The sequence below is a fragment of the Anser brachyrhynchus genome (genome assembly GCF_964034855.1).
Source record: "Anser brachyrhynchus genome assembly, chromosome: 14".
Taxonomy (NCBI): domain Eukaryota; kingdom Metazoa; phylum Chordata; class Aves; order Anseriformes; family Anatidae; genus Anser; species Anser brachyrhynchus.
This window is the reverse complement of record NC_137709.1, coordinates 12,403,935-12,422,875: the sequence shown is the minus strand read 5'-3', so window position 1 is coordinate 12,422,875 and position 18,941 is coordinate 12,403,935. Positions and strand designations below refer to the sequence as shown.

The 18,941-nt window shown below is 52.5% G+C and overlaps 2 protein-coding genes and 1 long non-coding RNA gene across 3 annotated transcripts; 1 reads left to right on the top strand and 2 right to left on the bottom strand.

The window, feature by feature from the left end:
* Window positions 1-296: 296 nt before the first annotated feature.
* Window positions 297-9,516, bottom strand: LOC308177808 (uncharacterized protein). Its single transcript, XM_080555603.1, has 3 exons — window positions 6,408-9,516; window positions 4,461-4,507; window positions 297-4,241 (listed from the first exon to the last, which is right to left on the bottom strand). The coding sequence occupies exons 1-3, from the start codon at window positions 8,858-8,860 to the stop codon at window positions 1,462-1,464; spliced, it is 5,280 nt and encodes a 1,759-aa protein (XP_080411729.1). The 5' UTR covers window positions 8,861-9,516; the 3' UTR covers window positions 297-1,461.
* A 146-nt stretch (window positions 9,517-9,662) lies between these two features.
* LOC308178001 (protocadherin beta-15-like) lies at window positions 9,663-18,146 on the bottom strand. Its single transcript, XM_080555962.1, has 3 exons — window positions 16,883-18,146; window positions 12,074-15,563; window positions 9,663-10,597 (listed from the first exon to the last, which is right to left on the bottom strand). The coding sequence occupies exons 2-3, from the start codon at window positions 14,456-14,458 to the stop codon at window positions 10,508-10,510; spliced, it is 2,475 nt and encodes an 824-aa protein (XP_080412088.1). The 5' UTR covers window positions 14,459-15,563; window positions 16,883-18,146; the 3' UTR covers window positions 9,663-10,507.
* Window positions 15,932-16,202, top strand: LOC308178024. The gene is made up of 2 exons (XR_013939532.1): window positions 15,932-16,014; window positions 16,142-16,202. It is a non-coding gene; the product is annotated as an uncharacterized lncRNA (long non-coding RNA).
* Window positions 18,147-18,941: the final 795 nt, after the last annotated feature.

Genomic DNA, 18,941 nt, shown 5'->3' with positions numbered 1-18,941 from the left:
TCCAACAGGACATTGTGCCGTTGACGACCACTCTTCTGAGTCCAGCTGTTCAGCCACTTATGTTCAGTGCTTACAAGACCCACAAGAGGCCTTCTAGCAAATCCCTGGTACCCACCCTTTTCCTTCAGGCACTAGCGGTCACTTCTCCAGGTAGAGGACACATGCCCCCATTACAAAACCTCAATCAAGGAACCAAGTACAAATATATATAGTAAATGAAAAAGAACCCAGACATTGGAAAAACCCTGAATCCTTTACAGAGCTTTCCTGCAAAGAACACTACTATAAAGACTCTCTCCACAACAGCATCATTTTTATTACCAGAATGGCACTCGGGCATTCATATCATTTCACTTTTACAGGCAAAGGTATACCAGCTTAAAAATGATACAGTGTATAATGAAGCACAACAGAACATGAGGGTGTTCAAGTATCCAGTCCCATATCACCTTCCTTCCAACAACCCATTGCTATAAATTGGGTGTCAGTTCTTCTTAAGGGGAATTGGTAAGAAAATGTTTAAACACACAGTCAGATGAGAAAGGGAAAAAAAGGAAAATATAAGCATTCTTACAAAAATCTGGAAAACCATACCATAATATCTCTCAGCTCTCATTGGGGAACACCAGCAAGCAGGAATGAAAACAATGACACCAAACTGGATTCTACTTTTAGACTATCGTGGTTCTACATGTAGACAAAGGCCCTCTGAGGCAATGTGTCGACTCAACTTTCAAAACACCCAAATATATGATCACAGTCAAAGCTCTGTATACTTAGAGTCTATATTGGAATACTTAGTGCTGCTATAGTTTTGAGTCAATCCCAAGCAGATGGACCACTGCAAAGTCTGGCTCTGCACATTTTTGCTGTGTCCTGGAGAGGATGAGACGGTGGAACTCAGTACAAAACATGGTTCATGCCAACCAAGGTGGAAGACCACACAGTGCAAAAACACTTGGTGCTCACATGTCTCACAGAGAGAGATCCAGGACTCAGCAAAGAAAGAGAGGAGCACTTCCACTGCAGTGAAACACAGGAATAATGCCATTCATATCCTGAAGGGAAGGGAGGAGGATTATAGCGCCTTGTCTTCTGCCCAACCTCAACATTGTGTTTCAGCACAGAATAGGACAGGGTGAGACATGAGGTCTTTTCTAATGACAAGCATTTAGACAAGGAGCCTGGATCAAAACTTCCTCATGAAAACTGCAGAAAAGCCAATATAAGAACTGAAACATACCATTGCCTCAAGGAGAAAGACCCTAGTTTATTTAATTTTATTAATTTTTCTTTCTTTACGGAGGAGTGAAGAAAAGCCTACATCTGACTTAATGTTAGAAAGTTATTCGTGTGGCCAATTGTAAGATCAGATTCATTTCCAGGAAACAAGACTGAGTGTCATGAGCCAGATCCCTTCCAGCTCCAAGGCATGAAGCCTTTCACTGCGTGGACTCAGACCTAGGTAAAGGGAAGCCCATTAAAGTGTCCAACAGATGGTGGACCAGAGATGTCCAGGACTCCATCCCCCATGGAGTTAGGGACTGGTGGGAAATCCTCTGTGTCATCAAAACCCCTGACTGTGCCAGAGTGCTGTGGCGGCAGGTTCGGAAGGATGGGTTTCAGGAACTTGAACTCGCTGTTGCCCGAGCCCGTGGTGAGGTTGATCTCGTAGCAATAGGTGTGGGGCAGGGTCCCAGCAGCAGCCCCATCAGCCAGACTGCTCTGCAAGTTGCCTGTGCCATACAGCACATGCCCTCCTTTCAGATCCTTTCTCTTGCACACCTTGCAAGCAACAAAGGCTGAGACAGATGTGAGGAAGAGGACGGAGACAAAGATCAGTGAAATGATTAAATAGATTGTCAAGGAGCTGTCTTCATCCTGCACGGCCACCTCCTGCTGTGGCAGGTGTTCCTGCGAGAGGCTGTTGAGGAGGAGTACGCTCAGTGCTGCAGTAGCCGACAGTGGTGGCCTCCCATTGTCACGCACCAGCACTTCAAGCTTCTGCTTCATGGCATCCCTCTCTATCACTGGCCTCCTCAGCCGCACCTCCCCATTTTGGGTACCCACAGCAAACAGCCCAGGATCTGTGGCCCTTAGAAGGTGGAAGGAAAGCCATGAGTTCTGACCAGAGTCGGCATCAACGGCCACCACTTTGGTGACCAGGTCCCCCACCTCGGACGAGGCTGGCACCAGCTCACTGGATGGTGGGCTGCTGTCCTGAGCAGGGTGCAACACCACTGGGGCATTGTCGTTCTCGTCCACAACGAGAAGGTGGACAGTGACGTTGGTACTGAGGGGAGGGGACCCCGCATCGGTGGCACTCACCAGCACCTCAAGCTGCCTCACCTGCTCATAGTCCAGTGAACGCAGCACAAACACATGTCCGTTCTCTGAGTTCACGGAGATGCAGGAGCAGGGATCCCGCTCTGTGGGGTGCACAGGGCTCAGGGAATAGATCACCTTGGCATTGGGTCCTGCATCTGAGTCCACTGCACTGACAGCCCCAACAAGCACTGCAGGGATATTGTTCTCTCGCACATACATGGTATACGAAGTCTGGTTGAAGACAGGGGCATTGTCATTGACATCGGAGATGTCCACCGTGAAGGTCTGGGTAGTGGTGAGCGAAGGAGACCCTGCGTCTGCCACTAAGATGACTACAAGGTACTGAGCTGTCTCCTCCCGGTCCAATGTGCTCACGGTCACCAGCTCATAGTAATTCTTATAGGCTGGCCTCAGGGAGAAGGAGAGCTGGTCTTCAAGGGCACAGGTGATCTCCCCATTCACACCAGAATCCCGGTCTCTCACAGCAAATACAGCTACCAGTGTCCCAGGCAGTGTGTTCTCGGGGATGTGGCTGCTGAAGGAACTGACCACCAGTTCTGGTGCATTGTCATTCACATCCATCACCTCCACCACTACATTGCACATGCCTGAGAGGCCCCCACCATCAGTTGCCAGCACACTGAGTTCATATTTCTGTGTGGTCTCAAAATCCAGGGGCTTTGCAACTCGAATTTCACCACTCATGCTGTCAATGGTGAAAGGCAAGTGGCTCTCACTGACTGCTTGGCTGAACCTGTAGGAGATGTCACCATTAAGTCCCACGTCTGCATCTGTGGCTACAACTCTGAGAACCACAAAGCCCGCTGGGGCACTTTCCAATACCTGACCAACATACACGTCCTGAGTAAAGATGGGAGCGTTGTCATTTACATCCAGAACTACGATGTGGATTTGCACGGTCCCACTCCTAGGTGGAGAGCCACCGTCTGTAGCAATGAGACTGAAAAGCAACTCTGGCTGATCCTCTCTGTCTAGAGGCTTTTCCAAAACCAATTCTATTAGCTTGTTTCTCAGATCCTTAAAAGAAACACTGAAGTACTCGCTCTCAGGAGTGATGCTATACGACTGGATGCTGTTGCTGCCAACGTCCAGGTCCTGAGCCGCCTCCAAAGGGAAACGTGAGGCAGGGTCGCTCGTTTCCAGGATCTGAAAAGTGACTCGTTCCTCGGGAAAGACCGGCGAGTGGTCGTTGACGTCCTCCACGGCCACCTCGACCCGAAAGAACTGCAGCGGGTTTTCGAGCAGGAGCTCGAAGGCGAGCGTGCAGGTAAGCGAGCGGCCGCACAGCTCCTCGCGATCGAGCCGCTCCGCCAGGACGAGGCGGCCGGTGGCGCGCTCTAAGCGAAAGTGTTGCCGGCCGGCCGGTGAGGCAATGCGTGCCCGGCGAGCCGAGAGCTGCGCCGGGGTCAGCCCCGCGTCCTCCGCCACGTTGGCCACCACGGAGCCGCTCTCCCCCTCCTCGGCTACGGAGTAGCGGATGGGCTCGCAGCGAACGCGCGGCACGCACAGCAAAGCACACAGACAAAGCACTTGCCTTGCAGACGCCATGGCGGGGCGGCGGACACCCTCCGTCTGCCGCAGTCCTCCGCGGGAAGCGGCGCCCGGCAGCAGCGCGGCGGGGCGGGCGGGCGCCCTCCCTCGCGGCCTCCCTCTCTCCCTCTCGCCGAGGCCGGCTGGCGGCCCGCAGCGCGGCCGTCCGGGACCGCCAGCGGCTGCTGCGCTGTTCGGCGCGGAGGACCGCTCGCCGCCGCCTCCCGGCTGCGCTGCTCCGCGTTGTACTGGGCTCGGCTCCTCCCGGCTCGCAGCCGCTCGCCGCCGCCTTGGCCAGGAGCACCACCCTGCGGCCCGCGGCGGGACTGCTCCGGGACGGGACGCGCTCCTGGCCGCCGTCTCTCAGCCCTTGCCAAACGCCGGCGTGCTCACAGAGCTTGCCTGCAAACAACATCGCTACAAGGACTCTCCCAACAGCAGCAGCCTTTTTGTGGCAGGAATCGCGCTCGGGTGTTCTTTCCAGCTCACTTTTACAGGAAAGCGTGTCCTGCTTGGCGTTGATGCGGCTTATGAATTCAGTGCAAAGCAGCCTGAGCTTTTACAAATGTTCAGTGCCATACCACCGTTGTTCCAATAACCTGTTCTTCTTCCTGTGTTGACAGTCCTTCTTCAGGGGAATAGGAAACACAATGCTCCAACACAGCTCATACAGGAAAAGAGAAAGGGAAAAAAAAGGAGAAGGAGAGCTTTCTAAAACCATGGAATTAAACTCATGAAAAATCATGTCAGGACTGCACTCTAGTCTCATGGAGAACCTACAGGAAATGGGAAGGAAAATGATACGGTAAAACTGGGAGAGCCTTTTAAAGTTTATCTAGGGACAGAGTCGTCGTTCATTTACCTTAGAATCCAGTCAAACAAATGGTCATACAGCGTTAGCTACCGCCTATCTCAGATTCATGATTGCTCTTAGAGTTTTGAGGCAATCCCCAAGAGACAGCCAACCATCCTTTTCTAAACCAAAGGGATCTCTGACTGTGCACGTTATTTCCATCCCCTGGAGATGACGGCACTCAGTCTAAGCACCTCTCTTGCTGGCCAAGCTGGAGGAGCACACATCACTAATGCACACTGGGGCCCACGCATCTCAGACAGGGAGATCCAGGACCCAGCTAAGAAAGAGAGCAGCACTTGTGCTGCATTGACACACAGGACTCACACCATCCTTTCCCTGCTGACATGGGAACATGGCTAAAGTGCATTACATGAGCGTGACTTGCTTTGCTTTTAATGAAGGATGGCGAAGTGGCATTTCCATGAGAATGATCTTTGTCTGCCCAATCTCACCCCTGTGTTACATCCCAAAAAAAGGACAGGATGAGGTCCACAGTGTTCCCTAACAAGCAGGACAAAGGATTTAAGGAGCCAAAGAATTTAAGGAGCCATAGAACTTAACGAGCCAATTTAGAGAGCCAAACCCTACTAATGAAGCATTTCAGAAAATCTACCGCCAAGATGGAACATGTCATTTCGTGAAGGAAGGAGACTTAAGTTTCTTTCATTTAATTTAATTTATTTTTCTCTTCGGGGGTGAAGAAAATCATACACCTGACTTCTCAGAGGGTCATTTGCTAGGCCAATTACAAGCGCAAATTTAGTCTCCAGGAAACAAGGGTAAGTGTCATGAGCTGGATCCCTTTCAGCTCTAAAAGACTAGACAGGGTCTTGCCTCATCAATGGTGATCAGAGGGGAAGGACGATTTTCCTTAACCTGTTTGAGATACTCCGCTGATGCAACATGAGATAGCATTAGCCTTCTTTATGGCAAGGGCACGCTGCTGTCTCAGGTTCATCTTGATGTCCATCGGGACCCCCCGGGCCTTTTCCACTAGGCTGCTTTCCTGGAACAAGGGATTCTTTCTCCCCAAGTGAAGGACTTTTCACCTCTCCTTGTGGACTACTCCTGGTCGGGACGCGGTCCTGGCCGCTGTCTCTCGCAGCCACGCTCCATCGGGCACATGTGTACATGTCCCACTGCCCGCCGCACACACTCAAAGGCAAAGGTAAAGCCCGCAGCGGGCGCAAACGCCGAGCTTGACACAAATGCACCGGTAGCGCCCGCAGCTCACAGCCTCTCCGCCCGCTACGATCTGCCGGAGCCCGCCGCGACGCCGACATCGGCGCCCTGCCACAAATCCGCCGGTAACACAAGGACAAACACAATTCCGAGGGCCAAGGAGAAGGACAAGGACAAACACAGGGCCGGAGGACTAGGGGAAGTCCTTTCAACCCCGCACAGCGGGGCGGAGGCTTTGTCCGGAGGCACCCGCCCGCCTTCTCCGCTCTGAGAAACCAGGAGGGGGCCTCCGCGTGGATCTCCCTGTCAGGTATTATGCACGCAGCAAAACAGCACATCACTACATCTACTCGAGATCGCATGGTGGGGACGAGACACGGGAAACACACCCAGACAGGTGCAAGCACAGACGCACCTCCCGCTCTGCCGTGCAGGCATGCGCGCTGCAACTGCCCGGGCTTGAGGAGGGCGGGCAGGCAGTTAGAGCTACGGAGGGGCTGCTGTCCCCTGCTCGGCTCCCTTCTGGCCAGCGCGCTGGGGGCTGCACTCAAGCATATCGCCCTTGCCAGCCTCCGCGCAGCCTGGTGGACTCTGCGGACTCGGCAGGACGGGCCTCAGGAACTTGAAGTCGCTCTGCCCCGAGCCGCTTGTCAAATACTTCTCGTAATGGTAACCCGGCCACAGATCTCCCCTGCCGGCCACGTCCCTGGCATCGGCGGTCAAGTCGCTGTCAGCAGAGCTGCGGGCCGAGGAGTTCGGGAGCGCCGGGCAGAGGCGACCCTTGCACAGCAGGGTCCCCGAAAAGGCGGCGACGAATACAAGGAAGAGTGAGGAGACGCAGCAGAGGGAGGCGATGAGGTAGGTGGTGAGAATGTCGTGGTCGCCCTCCTCCTGCTGCGGGCTTCCCGCGGGCGCCTGCGAAAGCTGCAGGAAGGCTTCAGAGAAGCCGTTCACCAAGGCGATGGCGAGGGTGGCGGTGGCGGAGCGCGGCGGCTGCCCGCGGTCTCGCACCAGCACAACGAGCCTGTGCTTGGGCGCATCGCGCTCGGTCACGGCCCGCGCTGTGCGCACCTCGCCGCTGTGCAGCCCCACGCGGAAGAGCCCCGGCTCCGTCGCCTTGGCCAGCTCGTAGGATAGCCACGCGTTCTGCCCCGCGTCCGCGTCCACCGCCACCACCTTGGCCACCAGGTAACCCGCCTGCGCCCAGCGCGGCACCAGCTCGCCCGCCGCCGCGCTGCCGTCGGGAGGCGGGTGCAGCACGACGGGCGCGTTGTCGTTCTCGTCCCGCACCAGCACCCGCAGCAGCGCCTCGGCGCTGAGCGCCGGCGAGCCCCCGTCAGCTGCGCGCACGGTCACCTCGAAGGCGCGCACCTTTTCGTAGTCCACTGGACGCAGAGCCCGCACTATGCCGCTCTCGGCCTCCACCGACAAGAAGGACCGCGCAGCGGAGACCCCCAGTGGAGTCGGCACCAGCATGTAGCTGACACGGGCGTTTTCACCTGTGTCGGCGTCTGTGGCATTAAGGCGGCCCAGGATCGTCCCAGCGGGCTTGTTTTCGCGTAGCACCATGCTGTAAATGGCCTGGGAGAAGGTAGGCGCATTATCGTTCACGTCCGAGAGCCGCACCAACAGCGTCTCCGATGTTGAGAGCGCAGGAGTACCCGCGTCACTGGCCCGCACAGTCACGTTGTACTCCGACACCTCCTCCCGGTCCAACGCCTCCAATGTCACTAGCGCGTATGCTTCACCCACCAGCGGCAAAATGCTGAAGGGCTGCTCGCCCAGCAGCTCGCAGCTCGTCCTGCCGTTGTCCCCTGAGTCTCGGTCCCGCACGCTGAAGAGGGCCACCACCGTGTTCAGCGGGGCCGCTTCGGAGAGGCTGCTGGTGGGGGAGGTGATTGTTACTTCGGGGGCGTTGTCGTTCACGTCCTGCACCTCCACCTCCACCTTGCAGTTCGCAGACAGGCCTCCTCCATCCGTGGCCTGCACGTCTATCTCGTAAGTCTTTGTTTCTTCATAATCCAGTGTTTTTTTGAGTCGAATCTGCCCTGTCTCTGGATTTATTTTAAAGGTCTCTCGATTATCCTCTGAATTTTGAACTATGGAATAGGCTATTTCCCCGTTCATTCCTGAGTCTAAATCTTTAGCAGACACCACTGCCACCAAGGTATCCTCGGAGCTATTTTCTAATACTCGGACCTTATACAGGCTCTGCGTAAATACTGGAATGTTGTCATTTGCATCCAGGACTACCACGTGGATTATGGCTGTACCAGAGCGCGGTGGAGACCCACCATCCACAGCCGTGATGCTGAAAGCCACTTCTGCCTGCTTTTCCCGGTCTAGCTCTCTGTCCAACATCAGCTCGGCGTGCCTCCTGCCGTCACTACGCTGCCGGGTGTAGATATGGAAATAACCGTTCGAGCTGATGCTGTAATGCTGAACACTGTTGTTGCCCACATCTGGATCCTGAGCGCTTTCCAGTAAAAAACGAGCTTTCGGCTTTGTAGTTTCCGAGATCTTTAAAATTATATCTTTATTTAAGAACACGGGAGCATGATCATTAATGTCTGTGAGGCTTACCTCGGCACGGAAGGACTGCAGTGGACCCTCCAACAACACATCGAAACGTACCAGGCAGGGCTCGCTCTGCCCGCACAGCTCCTCCCGATCCATCTGGTCTCGCACAACCAAATCCCCGGTGTGCCGATCCAGTTGAAAATACTGTTTTTCTCCTTCAGGAACGAGTCGGACCTGTCGAGTCGACAATTCCTCAGCGGTCAGTCCCAAATCCTTAGCGATATTTGCCACAAGGGAGCCTCTTGCCGCCTCTTCGGGCACAGAGTACCGGGCGGTTTCTGCTCTCCCCCCCGACACGCAGAGGAGCAGTATCACAAACAACGCTCGCCCTGGGAGCGGTTCCTCCCTCTTTCTCAGCTCCATTTCCCTCTCGGCTAACCTTCCTTCCCCCTCCGTGAGCAGGACGGAGGTGTCGATCTATCCCGCCGACCCCCGAGCGGAGCAGCCCCTGCTGGTCGAGCCCAGGGGCCGTGGAGCCGGGAGCTGCGCGGAGCCTCTGCGGTCAGCAGCGGCACCAGGCGGCCGGCGTGCGAAAGTACACGGAGATCTCTGCAAAACCGCAAAAACAGACAAACTGCTCGATTTCTCTGTTCTGAAACTATCTTTAACTTCCCGTACTATACTGTTAAAAGTGCGAATGAGCAATGCTTCTGTTTGCCTTTTATCTGAAAATGAGATTTATCCAAGGCTGCATTTTCCTAGTGTCCTTCCCTAAAATGGTTCCAACTTTTTATGCATAGTAAATAAATGATTTTCAGGCCCTTTAGCTAAAAAGCTGTGTACTACTATAAGTGTCCAGCATCCAGAATGAGCTGGTCCATGAACGTTGCCAGTGATCGCTAGGTGGTTCCCTTTACTAGTTCTTGGACTGTTTTCTTGAATGGATTGAAATTGTTTCCGATTCACAACCTGTCAGGCCAGGAGCCCTTGCGAAGGGGCTCGGGCAGCATCTCTCTTTTCTCACCGATCTTAGCGTGACTCAGACAAACTCACCCCACCCTTCTCTGGCAGGAGAACACCCTCTTCCCAAGATGTTCTCATTTGCCTTGCAAAAAATCCACTTCTAATGCATGGATTTATTCCCAAAATACAACTCTTGGGGTGGGTATTACCTAGGCGATTGCTGTGACAAGTGATCTTTGAGATAGCACACTCACCCGTGGGATTTACAGGTACCTTTTATTGTTTATTTTGTCATCAGGTGTTTGACTCTTAAACGTGTGAGTGACACGAAATATTACCTTACTTCATATTTTAATACCGATTAATAAAAGTAAATGAAAATGGAATGCTCCTTGACTTTCTATATTCTAGAGTGCCTTAAGATTATTGTAAACGTTTTACTGTTAAAACACAAACAGTATTTTTAATTCTCTACTACATTATATTCGATAATCCTGAAATGTTCTGTAACTGTTCATTTCGGCTTTATTATAAAAGAAAATGAAACGAATAAAAAAAGGGAATACAGTGCTCAAAGACCACTCTTTACTTTATGGAGAACGTGTAAACTCATGATCGATTACACAGTGTGCCAATGTCAGCCACTTCGAATGTAATTAGCTTCTGTTTGTTATTAAAAAACTCCCTTGCAAATATCATTTAATTTAATAGCTGTATGGCCTGGCATTGAACAAATAGCAGAAAACTGAAACACTATGAAGGAACCCTCTTCACAATAACAAATACAGAAATGCTGATGTAGGAAAAGCAGATCTTGAAGATCTGCTTCTGTTTTTCATGTTTCCCTTAACATTTGGGAGAAGTAGCACTCTCACAATCATACATCAAGTCTCAGTGTAACCAGCATGCAACATAGTCCTCCTCCATCCTTATCACAATTTCAAAATACCTATATGAACAAAATACTGTTTAAGATGAGAGAGTCTTTGCTCTCTCACAGTCTTGTACCTCACTGGTACTTTTTTGGTGCATGTTCGGTCTCTCTGTTCTCCCTTCCCTGTGGGGACGTTAGCCAGTGAGGACCAAGATGTTTGTCTTTCTCCTCACTTACTGATGGGTGAGCCAAGGATTTTGATCAGAACTGGCATTTTCCTCTGCTGGCCTGGGACCCGTGCCTTCGGAGGGGGGAACTCGACCCTGCAAAGAGCAGAATGGAGGGTTGACATTTGGACGCTGAGGGTAAGCAGATGTCAGCGAGACGCTTAGAGGGCTTGTCTTAAACCAGTGCGTGAGTCAAAGAGGGAGGAAGGATGGGAGTCAGGTCTCTGACCTGAACGGGGTAAAATAAAAGCCATAAAGCGTCCTCCAATATGGACAACAAAAAGTCACCACTGGAAACCTTTTATGAATTGGGGGGGGGGGGGGGGGGGGAGGGATTGTGGGGGAGGTGGGGGGGAGTGGAGGATTTAAAACAGGAAGAGCTCCAAATCTCTTTCTCGCAAACAGAAAACGTGATTTAATGTTGATATTTCGAGGTGGGTCTTTGTGTCCTCTTAATGCCACTGCGATGTCAGTTCTGAGAACCTGTGGTAATGTGAGGCCAAGTCATCAGGGGTTATTCAATTTGAAGATGTTACGGAGTGACCATAAAAAGGTGTTTGTGGTTCTCCTTTCTCACATATGTCCATTGTGCAGACTCGCGTGAAGTTCTAGATGGACATCGCAAACAAGTAACCCCACGTTTAGAGGCAACTTGGACTCAGTGTGAGAATGAGGAGGGGAGGAGCTGTTTCGATAACCGTTATTGGTCTCCCCCATATTGTTTAAACAGACGGAGGTTAAACGCCTTAGATATGACTCATTATAAGTACACAGCACCGTGAAGTGAGATACTGGTACTGTCGGAGAGCACCCGGCTGGGCCAGGAAGGGACAGGGAGGGTGCCTTGTAAAGCCCCGATCTCCATACTTTGATGGCCAATATATATATTTTTTTTTGATGGCCAAAAATTATTTTGATGGCTTTTGTTAACAAAGGCCACAAAAATATATCGGATTTTCATGATACATAGCTCCGTGGCCCACAGCAGATTGTGAGACAGCTTGGCTTCAGCACCACCACCCTGGTAAGCGGCAGCTGCCAGCGCCGAGCACCAGCTCTTGATAACAGTGCAGGGGACGCCATCAGTAAGGTGACACCCAGACCCACCGCTGTCCCCGCAGACCCTGTTGCTACCAATGGACAGGGACACCACAACCTCAGGGATGGTGTCTCCGGGATTGGTGTCGTTCCTGCACCCGGCCCCTACGGACTCTACACAAGACGTGGGCAGGACCCACTGTGTGGCTCCCGCATCCATCCTCCTGGTTCGCATCTTCTCATGGTCCAGCTGCCCCCCTTTGGGATGACACCACAGACGTAATCTCACACAAATGACCAGGGCATAAAGCCGGATGCAAAGCCGCGGTTAGCTCGCACTTGGGGAGCAGCCGAGCGCTCGGCGGCGACTCTGACACAACCTCCACCCGCTCCTATCGTTCCGGCGACTCCTTCAGGACCAGCTCCGCCGCTTTGCTGCTCCCTACTGCCCCACTTCTACATTCAGGGGTGATTCCCGACCCCTCTGCTCCCTCCCCGCTCCCCCCGTCATCTCGGCCCGCGCAGGTCCCTCACCTGTGCAGCCCAGTCGACTTCTTCCCCGAGGTTGGCCGAGCACACCGAGCTCCGCTGGTCGCCCGGGCCGTGGGGCAGCCCAGCTGGGAAGCAGGGGAAGAGGGGCCTAAGGAAGCGGAACTCGCTGTTGACGGTCCCGGCGGAGAAGCAGATGTCGTACACGTAGCTACGGGGCAAGGAGCCAGCGCTGCTCTCAGCGGCAGATTTCGGGAAAGTGGGCAAGGACCCCGCCATGCTCTGCCTGGCCCGCCGCACCTTCACAACCACGGCGGCCGCCGCGGTGGCCAGGAACAGCACGGACACGCAGGCCAAGCAGATAATGAGGTAGAGGGTGAGCCGCCCATCGGGATCGGCGGCCGGCGCCTCTTCACTCACCCGCAAGTGGGCTTCGGAGAAGCCGTCCACCAGGGCGATGGCGAGGGTGGCGGTGGCGGAGAGCGGCGGCTGCCCGCGGTCTCGCACCAGCACGACGAGCCTGTGCCTGGGCGCGTCGCGCTCGGTCACGGCCCGCGCCGTGCGCACCTCGCCGCTGTGCAGCCCCACGCGGAAGAGCCCCGGCTCCGTCGCCTTGGCCAGCTCGTAGGACAGCCACGCGTTCTGCCCCGCGTCCGCGTCCACCGCCACCACCTTGGCCACCAGGTAACCCGCCTGCGCCCAGCGCGGCATCAGCTCGCCCGCCGCCGCGCTGCCGTCGGGAGGCGGGTGCAGCACGACGGGCGCGTTGTCGTTCTCGTCCCGCACCAGCACCCGCAGCAGCGCCTCGGCGCTGAGCGTCGGCGAGCCCCCGTCAGCGGCGCGCACGGTCACCTCGAAGGCGCGCACCTCTTCGTAGTCTAGCGGGCGGAGGATGTAAATGTCCCCGTTTTCAGAGTTGATCGACACATCGGGCTGCTCCTTGCTCTTCTCTCGCACCAGCGCGTAGCTCACACGGGAGTTTTTACCCGCGTCGGCGTCCGTGGCATTCACTTTGCCGATCCGGAGCATGGGGGTGTTGTTCTCTTTCACTGATATGGTGTAAACGTCCTGTGTGAACTCCGGGGGATTGTCGTTCACATCGGATATCTGCACGAAGATTCTTTCCCGAGAACTCAGCCGAGATTTGCCCCAGTCCATGGCTGTGATGGTGATGTTGTACTCCGCCGTCCTTTCCCTGTCCAGGGCCGCGTTTGTGCGCAGCTCGTAGTAATTGTCGAAAGTGGGGGTGAGACTGAAGGGCAAATCGCCGTCGATCGCGCACTCCGTCCTGCCGTTGTCCCCCGAGTCCCGGTCCCGCACACTGAACAGAGCCACCACGGTCCGGGGCGGGGCGTCCTCGGGGATGGAGGCAGTGAGGGAGGTGAGCGCTATTTCCGGGGCGTTGTCGTTCATGTCCAGCACCTCCACATGCACTTTGCAATGCGCAGACAACCCCCCGCCGTCGGTGGCTTTGACCACCATCTCGTGGCTTTCTACTTCCTCAAAGTCCAGGTTGCCCGAAACCCGGATCTCTCCGGTGGCAGCGTTCAGCTCGAAGAGCTGGCGGGACCGCTCCGATGTCTGGGTGAAGGCATACCGCACTCTGCCGTAGGACCCTTCGTCGGGATCCGCGGCTGTGACCCTGACCACCAGCTGCTCTGGGGGGCTGTTTTCGGCCACACGGGCCTCGTAGACTTCCCGGGAGAAGACCGGGATATTGTCGTTGGCATCCAGCACTACGATCCGGACCTGAGCCATGCCCGACTTGGGCGGTGTGCCCCCGTCGGTGGCGGTCAGGAGTAAATTCACCTCCCTCTGCTGTTCGCGGTCCAGTTGCCTCTGTAGGATGAGTTCGGGGTATTTTGCTCCACCTTTCCCTGTTCCGAGAGCCAGGGAAAAATGCGAATTGGATCCGAGGCTGTAGTTCTGCAAGCCGTTGCTCCCCACGTCCTTATCGCGTGCTCTTTCTAGGGGGAAACGAGACCCAGGGGATGCCGTTTCCAGAATCTCTAAAACCATTTTCTTCTCCGGGAACACAGGGGAGTTGTCGTTCACGTCACGAACCTCCATCTCCCCTCGGATCAGCTGCACCGGATTTTCAAAGAATATCTTAAAGAAGAGTGTGCAGATATCGCTCTGCGGACAGATCACCTCTCGGTCCAGCGTCTCCTTTACCGTCAGGACTCCGGTATTTAGATTGAGGCGGAAATACTGCTCGTTCCCCTCAGACACAACGCGGGCCTTGCGAGACGCGAGCTGGCTCGGAGAAACGCCCAGGTCTTTTGCGATATTGGCGACAAAGGAGTCCCTCTCCATTTCCTCCGCCAGAGAATAGCGGAGGGTTTCGGCCCCGCTCTGACACACGCAAACGCACAGAACAAACAAGACCACTTGCCTCTCAGTGCCTCTGCTCTGTCTCCCAAACGCCATGACTCTCCAAATAAGCCCTCCTTTACGGGCATCCGCCGTGGCTCCCTGTACTTTAAAACAGTGTCCGAGGCAGAGCGGTGTTTGTCAGGAATCCTGAAGCCTGAAAGCCCCCCGGCTCCGTGCCCCGCCGCCCTTCCAGCAGCTCGCACGGCATTTCTGTCTCCCTGTGTCTGAAAAGCCGGTGCAGAGGAACCTGCCGGTCCGTGGCCAACATCCCCACCCAGCGTTTCAAGGGGGAATATTTTCTTTGCATTCGGGACAGAGCTGCCGATCTCATGTTTGCTGCTTGAATCTCCACTCTTCTTGCAAACAGAAGTCAAAGGCGTAGTGTAAATATTTGCCGTGTTTGAAGAAGCCTTGCTCCCCGCACACAGTGACACCACTTTGGGTATCATTCTCCAGCTCACCACCGCGAACTCTTCAAATACAGCTTTCATTTTTCCTCTGTGCTGTACAGGAATTACGAAAAGATGTCACTTCCACGGGATGAGTTATGGTATTTGCCTTCTTTTCTCCTCTTGTTAATCAGCACAGGACAATTAGCAAGTGGGGCATGCCCACTCTATCTCGCAATTTCACTAAAATGATGCTAAAATGACACATCATCCTAACGTCGTTCACGTCACATTGTGTGTCACACTTTGCCCAGAGAACACAGGATTCCCGTGCTTTGCTGTGTGAAAAGCGTCCTCTTCCGTGAATTGGCCGTGAATCTTCCTTTGCTCCCACGCCAAGGTGTGTCACCAAAAACACGGCACTCACACATTCATGAAAAATGTCCCCAGCCGAACACAAACATAAAAATTCTGCTACCTGCTTTCACATTTTGGAGATGTATCTCCCTTTCTCCTCTGATATTACCACAGGATTTAGAAATACCTGCAAGGACGCTGTGCTCAGAGATCAAACCTGAACTCCTGCACTTGTGTAAGGTTATTTAAGACTATTTAATACAGAAGGCGAGAAAATTAGACACCTAGAGACACAAACCTTGATGACCAGGATCTAATGGAAACAATGACAAAGACCAGGAACCTTAGGACACTGGTTGATGGGCCATTAAAGGAGCCATCCAAGTGTAGATTCCAAGAGGTTCTTCCAGACACTTTTTGAACAAGAAATAACAAAACAAAAATAAATAAAAATAAAAATAAAAATAAAAATAAAAATAAAAATAAAAATAAAAATAAAAATAAAAATAAAAAAATAAATAAAATAAAATAAAATAAAATAAAATAAAATAAAATAAAATAAAATAAAATAAAATAAAATAAAATGGGAAGGGAAGGGAAGGGAAGGGAAGGGAAGGGAAGGGAAGGGAAGGGAAGGGAAGGGAAGGGAAGGGAAGGGAAGGGAAGGGAAGGGAAGGGAAGGGAAGGGAAGGGAAGGGAAGGGAAGGGAAGGGAAGGGAAGGGAAGGGAAGGGAAGGGAAGGGAAGGGAAGGGAAGGGAAGGGAAGGGAAGGGAAGGGAAGGGAAGGGAAGGGAAGGGAAGGGAAGGGAAGGGAAGGGAAGGAGGGAGGGAGGAGGGATGGAAGGAAGGAAGGAAGGAAGGAAGGTAGGAAGGAAGGAAGGAAGGAAGGAAGGAAGGAAGGAAGGAACAGAAAGAAAGACAAAGACAGAAAGACAAAGACAGAAAGACAAAGAAAGAAAGGAAGGAGGGAGGGAGGGAGGAAGGAAGGAAGGAAGGAAGGAAGGAACAGAAAGAAAGAAAGAAAGAAAGAAAGAAAGAAAGAAAGAAAGAAAGAAAGAAAGAAAGAAAGAGAAAGAAAGAAAGAAACAAAGAAAAAGAAAAAAGAAAGAAAGAAAAAAAAGAAAAAAAAGATGGAACATTATCATGGATTGTCAGAAAGGATGTAAGAAACAACAAACTGATTATGAGATGTTGGAAGTGTGTGTAGGAAGCTTCAGAATTTATTATGGGATGATTAGAAGCAGGATCATTCTCAGGAAAAGGTACAATTCGCCTCTCTGGAAGGATCTGGGAGGAATAAATGCAAGGAAGTGGAGGTGGGGAGTCGGGAGCATGCCAGATAAGAGATAAAATCCCCAGGTCACACTTCGCCAGCCCTGAGGATCGCGTTACATTGCGACTGCTCCTGCGGACTCTGGGCGAGATCTGGCCAGGACACATACAAGGTACCGATGATGCACAGAGCTGCCTCCGAGACCCGTCTTCCTTCCTTCCTGCCCTCCTGCCTTCCCGCCTTCCCTCCCTCCCTCCCTCCCTCCCTCCCTCCCTCCCTCCCTCCCTCCCTCCCTCCCTCCCTCCCTCCCTCCCTCCCTCCCTCCCTTCTTCCTTCCGTCCGTCCTTCCGTCCGTCCTTCCGTCTGTCCTTCCGTCCTTCCGTCCTTGTTGTTGCCCTTAGATTCAAGGTCACACTCCTTCAGATTGTGGAGAAACACAAAATGAAGTAAGTCACTTACCATGCATCATTGGATAGCTAATGATGCTGTCTTCCATTGAGTTAAAATAATAAAATGAGTGTGTATGGAAAAGCCTCACAGGAAAAGCAAGAAGTAACTGTACTGCCAGGTGAAGGTACGTTGTGTGTAGGACAGACTAAAGAACCATAGCCATAATAAGATCATATAATCTTCATAAATTTGTCGGAGAATTTGCTTATCTCCTTGAACACATAGTGATGTTGCAGGCTTCCGTGACTTTTTGTTTAGTGATAACTCCTTTACCCTAAGAACATCGTTTAAAATAAACAAAACCCAGTTGTTTTCTAAAAGACTTGCATCTTAAATCTAGGAAAGAGCCACGGCAACATATTTTGCTCAGTTCCTGTTGGGTCTCCAAGTTTAAGGACACAGTGTTCCTAAAATAGAATTCTTCCCGCATTTCTGCATCCTGGGCAATTTCAGTTTCAAAATCCCCTCCTTGGTCTTCAGTCTGGAAATTCAGATCATGCAAGTGAAAGCTCACTGTTCCCAGGTCTCGTTTGGCCCCCGCCGATAAAAACTTCTGCACCATCCCTGGAGCCACTGCCCCACGGCTGTGAGAACCGTCTTCTCCGACACGCCCTGTGGCTCGGGAGGAGCATTCCCTCAGAAATAAAGCACAGATGCTTTCCGGAACCAACGTGCTTTCCATGGCCGAGTGTAAGGAGGGAGCCACGCTATCCTTCCCAGCCAGCTCTCAGGACGACTTTCTTCTCTCTCTTCTGGCACTCTGAATCCCCAGCGCTCCCGCAGAGCTTCTGCCCTGAGCTTCTCAGCTGGATGCAAACGTGACGAAAGTCGGGAGAGTCGTTCCGCACATCCTGGCTCTCCTTTATACGACAAATACGACTGGTATATATCCTATTTGTGGTTTACTGAGAGACAAACCAGCCTCCTCTCTGCATTCAGTCCAGTTAATGCTTCCCCCATCACTCTGTTAAATGCAAACATTTCTTTCTCGCTGTACTAAGCCGATGCTTACCAGCCAACGGGCTCTGCCTGATTCCATATTCCCCTGGAACAGCAGCGTATGGCATCAGCAGGCGGTTACAGCCTGGGCGACCTTCTCTCTCCTTCACATTCCCAATTCTGTCGTCTGCGCTTGGAAGTTCCAGACGGTTCTTGATGCGGCAGATCCCTTGGAAAGCCTTTAGAACTGGGGTGTATTCCAGGGCAAGTAGGATATTTCGGCTGGGCTCTCAGCTAACGTCAGCCGTGCACCATCCGGCTGGTGCTCACTGGTTTCTCCCTGCCCAGCAGCGGCACTGGGCGTCCAGCGCAGGAACTACACATGGGCGTCTACCCGCCAGCCTCAGCACGCCCCTCCTCCGTCAGGTCTTGGCTGTTGCTAGAGCAAATTATGAAATACACTTCCCACCTGAAGTATTTGGCAAATACACACTTACTTAGTACTTACTGAGACATCTCGTCTGGCACTAAGAATCCAAGCCGGTATGAAACGTCCTGAAGATGTCCTATGCAAACCTTGTGTTAAATGTTCTTGACAAAGATATGTGCTATGGGCAAACACTGGGAGACTGCTTGTGCATTGTACAGAACTTATTCTGGAAGCAGAGAGATAATCTACGCGTTTTCAAGCACACGCTGGTTGCAGGAGGCTCAGTGCTTTGGATACTTTCTTTTTCACAAGAGAATCTCTAGCTGCTGCGTGTTCTCCCTAAGGTAATCTGAAGTGAAGAATTAGCTCGGTATTAATATCAACGTATTTCCTCCTGTTTAACAGTACCTAATTTCTACTAACACCAGTTCTCAAGGATATTTGCTCTAAAATCTCTCCTAAATATCTTCCAGATTGGAGAATGAAGGGAAATCCCCTGCTTCAAATGTCTAAATTCATATACATTCTCAGAGAAATTCTGATAGATGCACTCTTCAGTCTCCAAAGATAATGCTGGACAGAAGATACCAGCCAAACATCTACCCATACTTTTTCCATGTGCCTCATTTGGAGGCAAGGAGTTCTCACTTTTATCTCTTTAGTCTTGGTAGTCTTCAATACTTATTTTAAAATTAAACC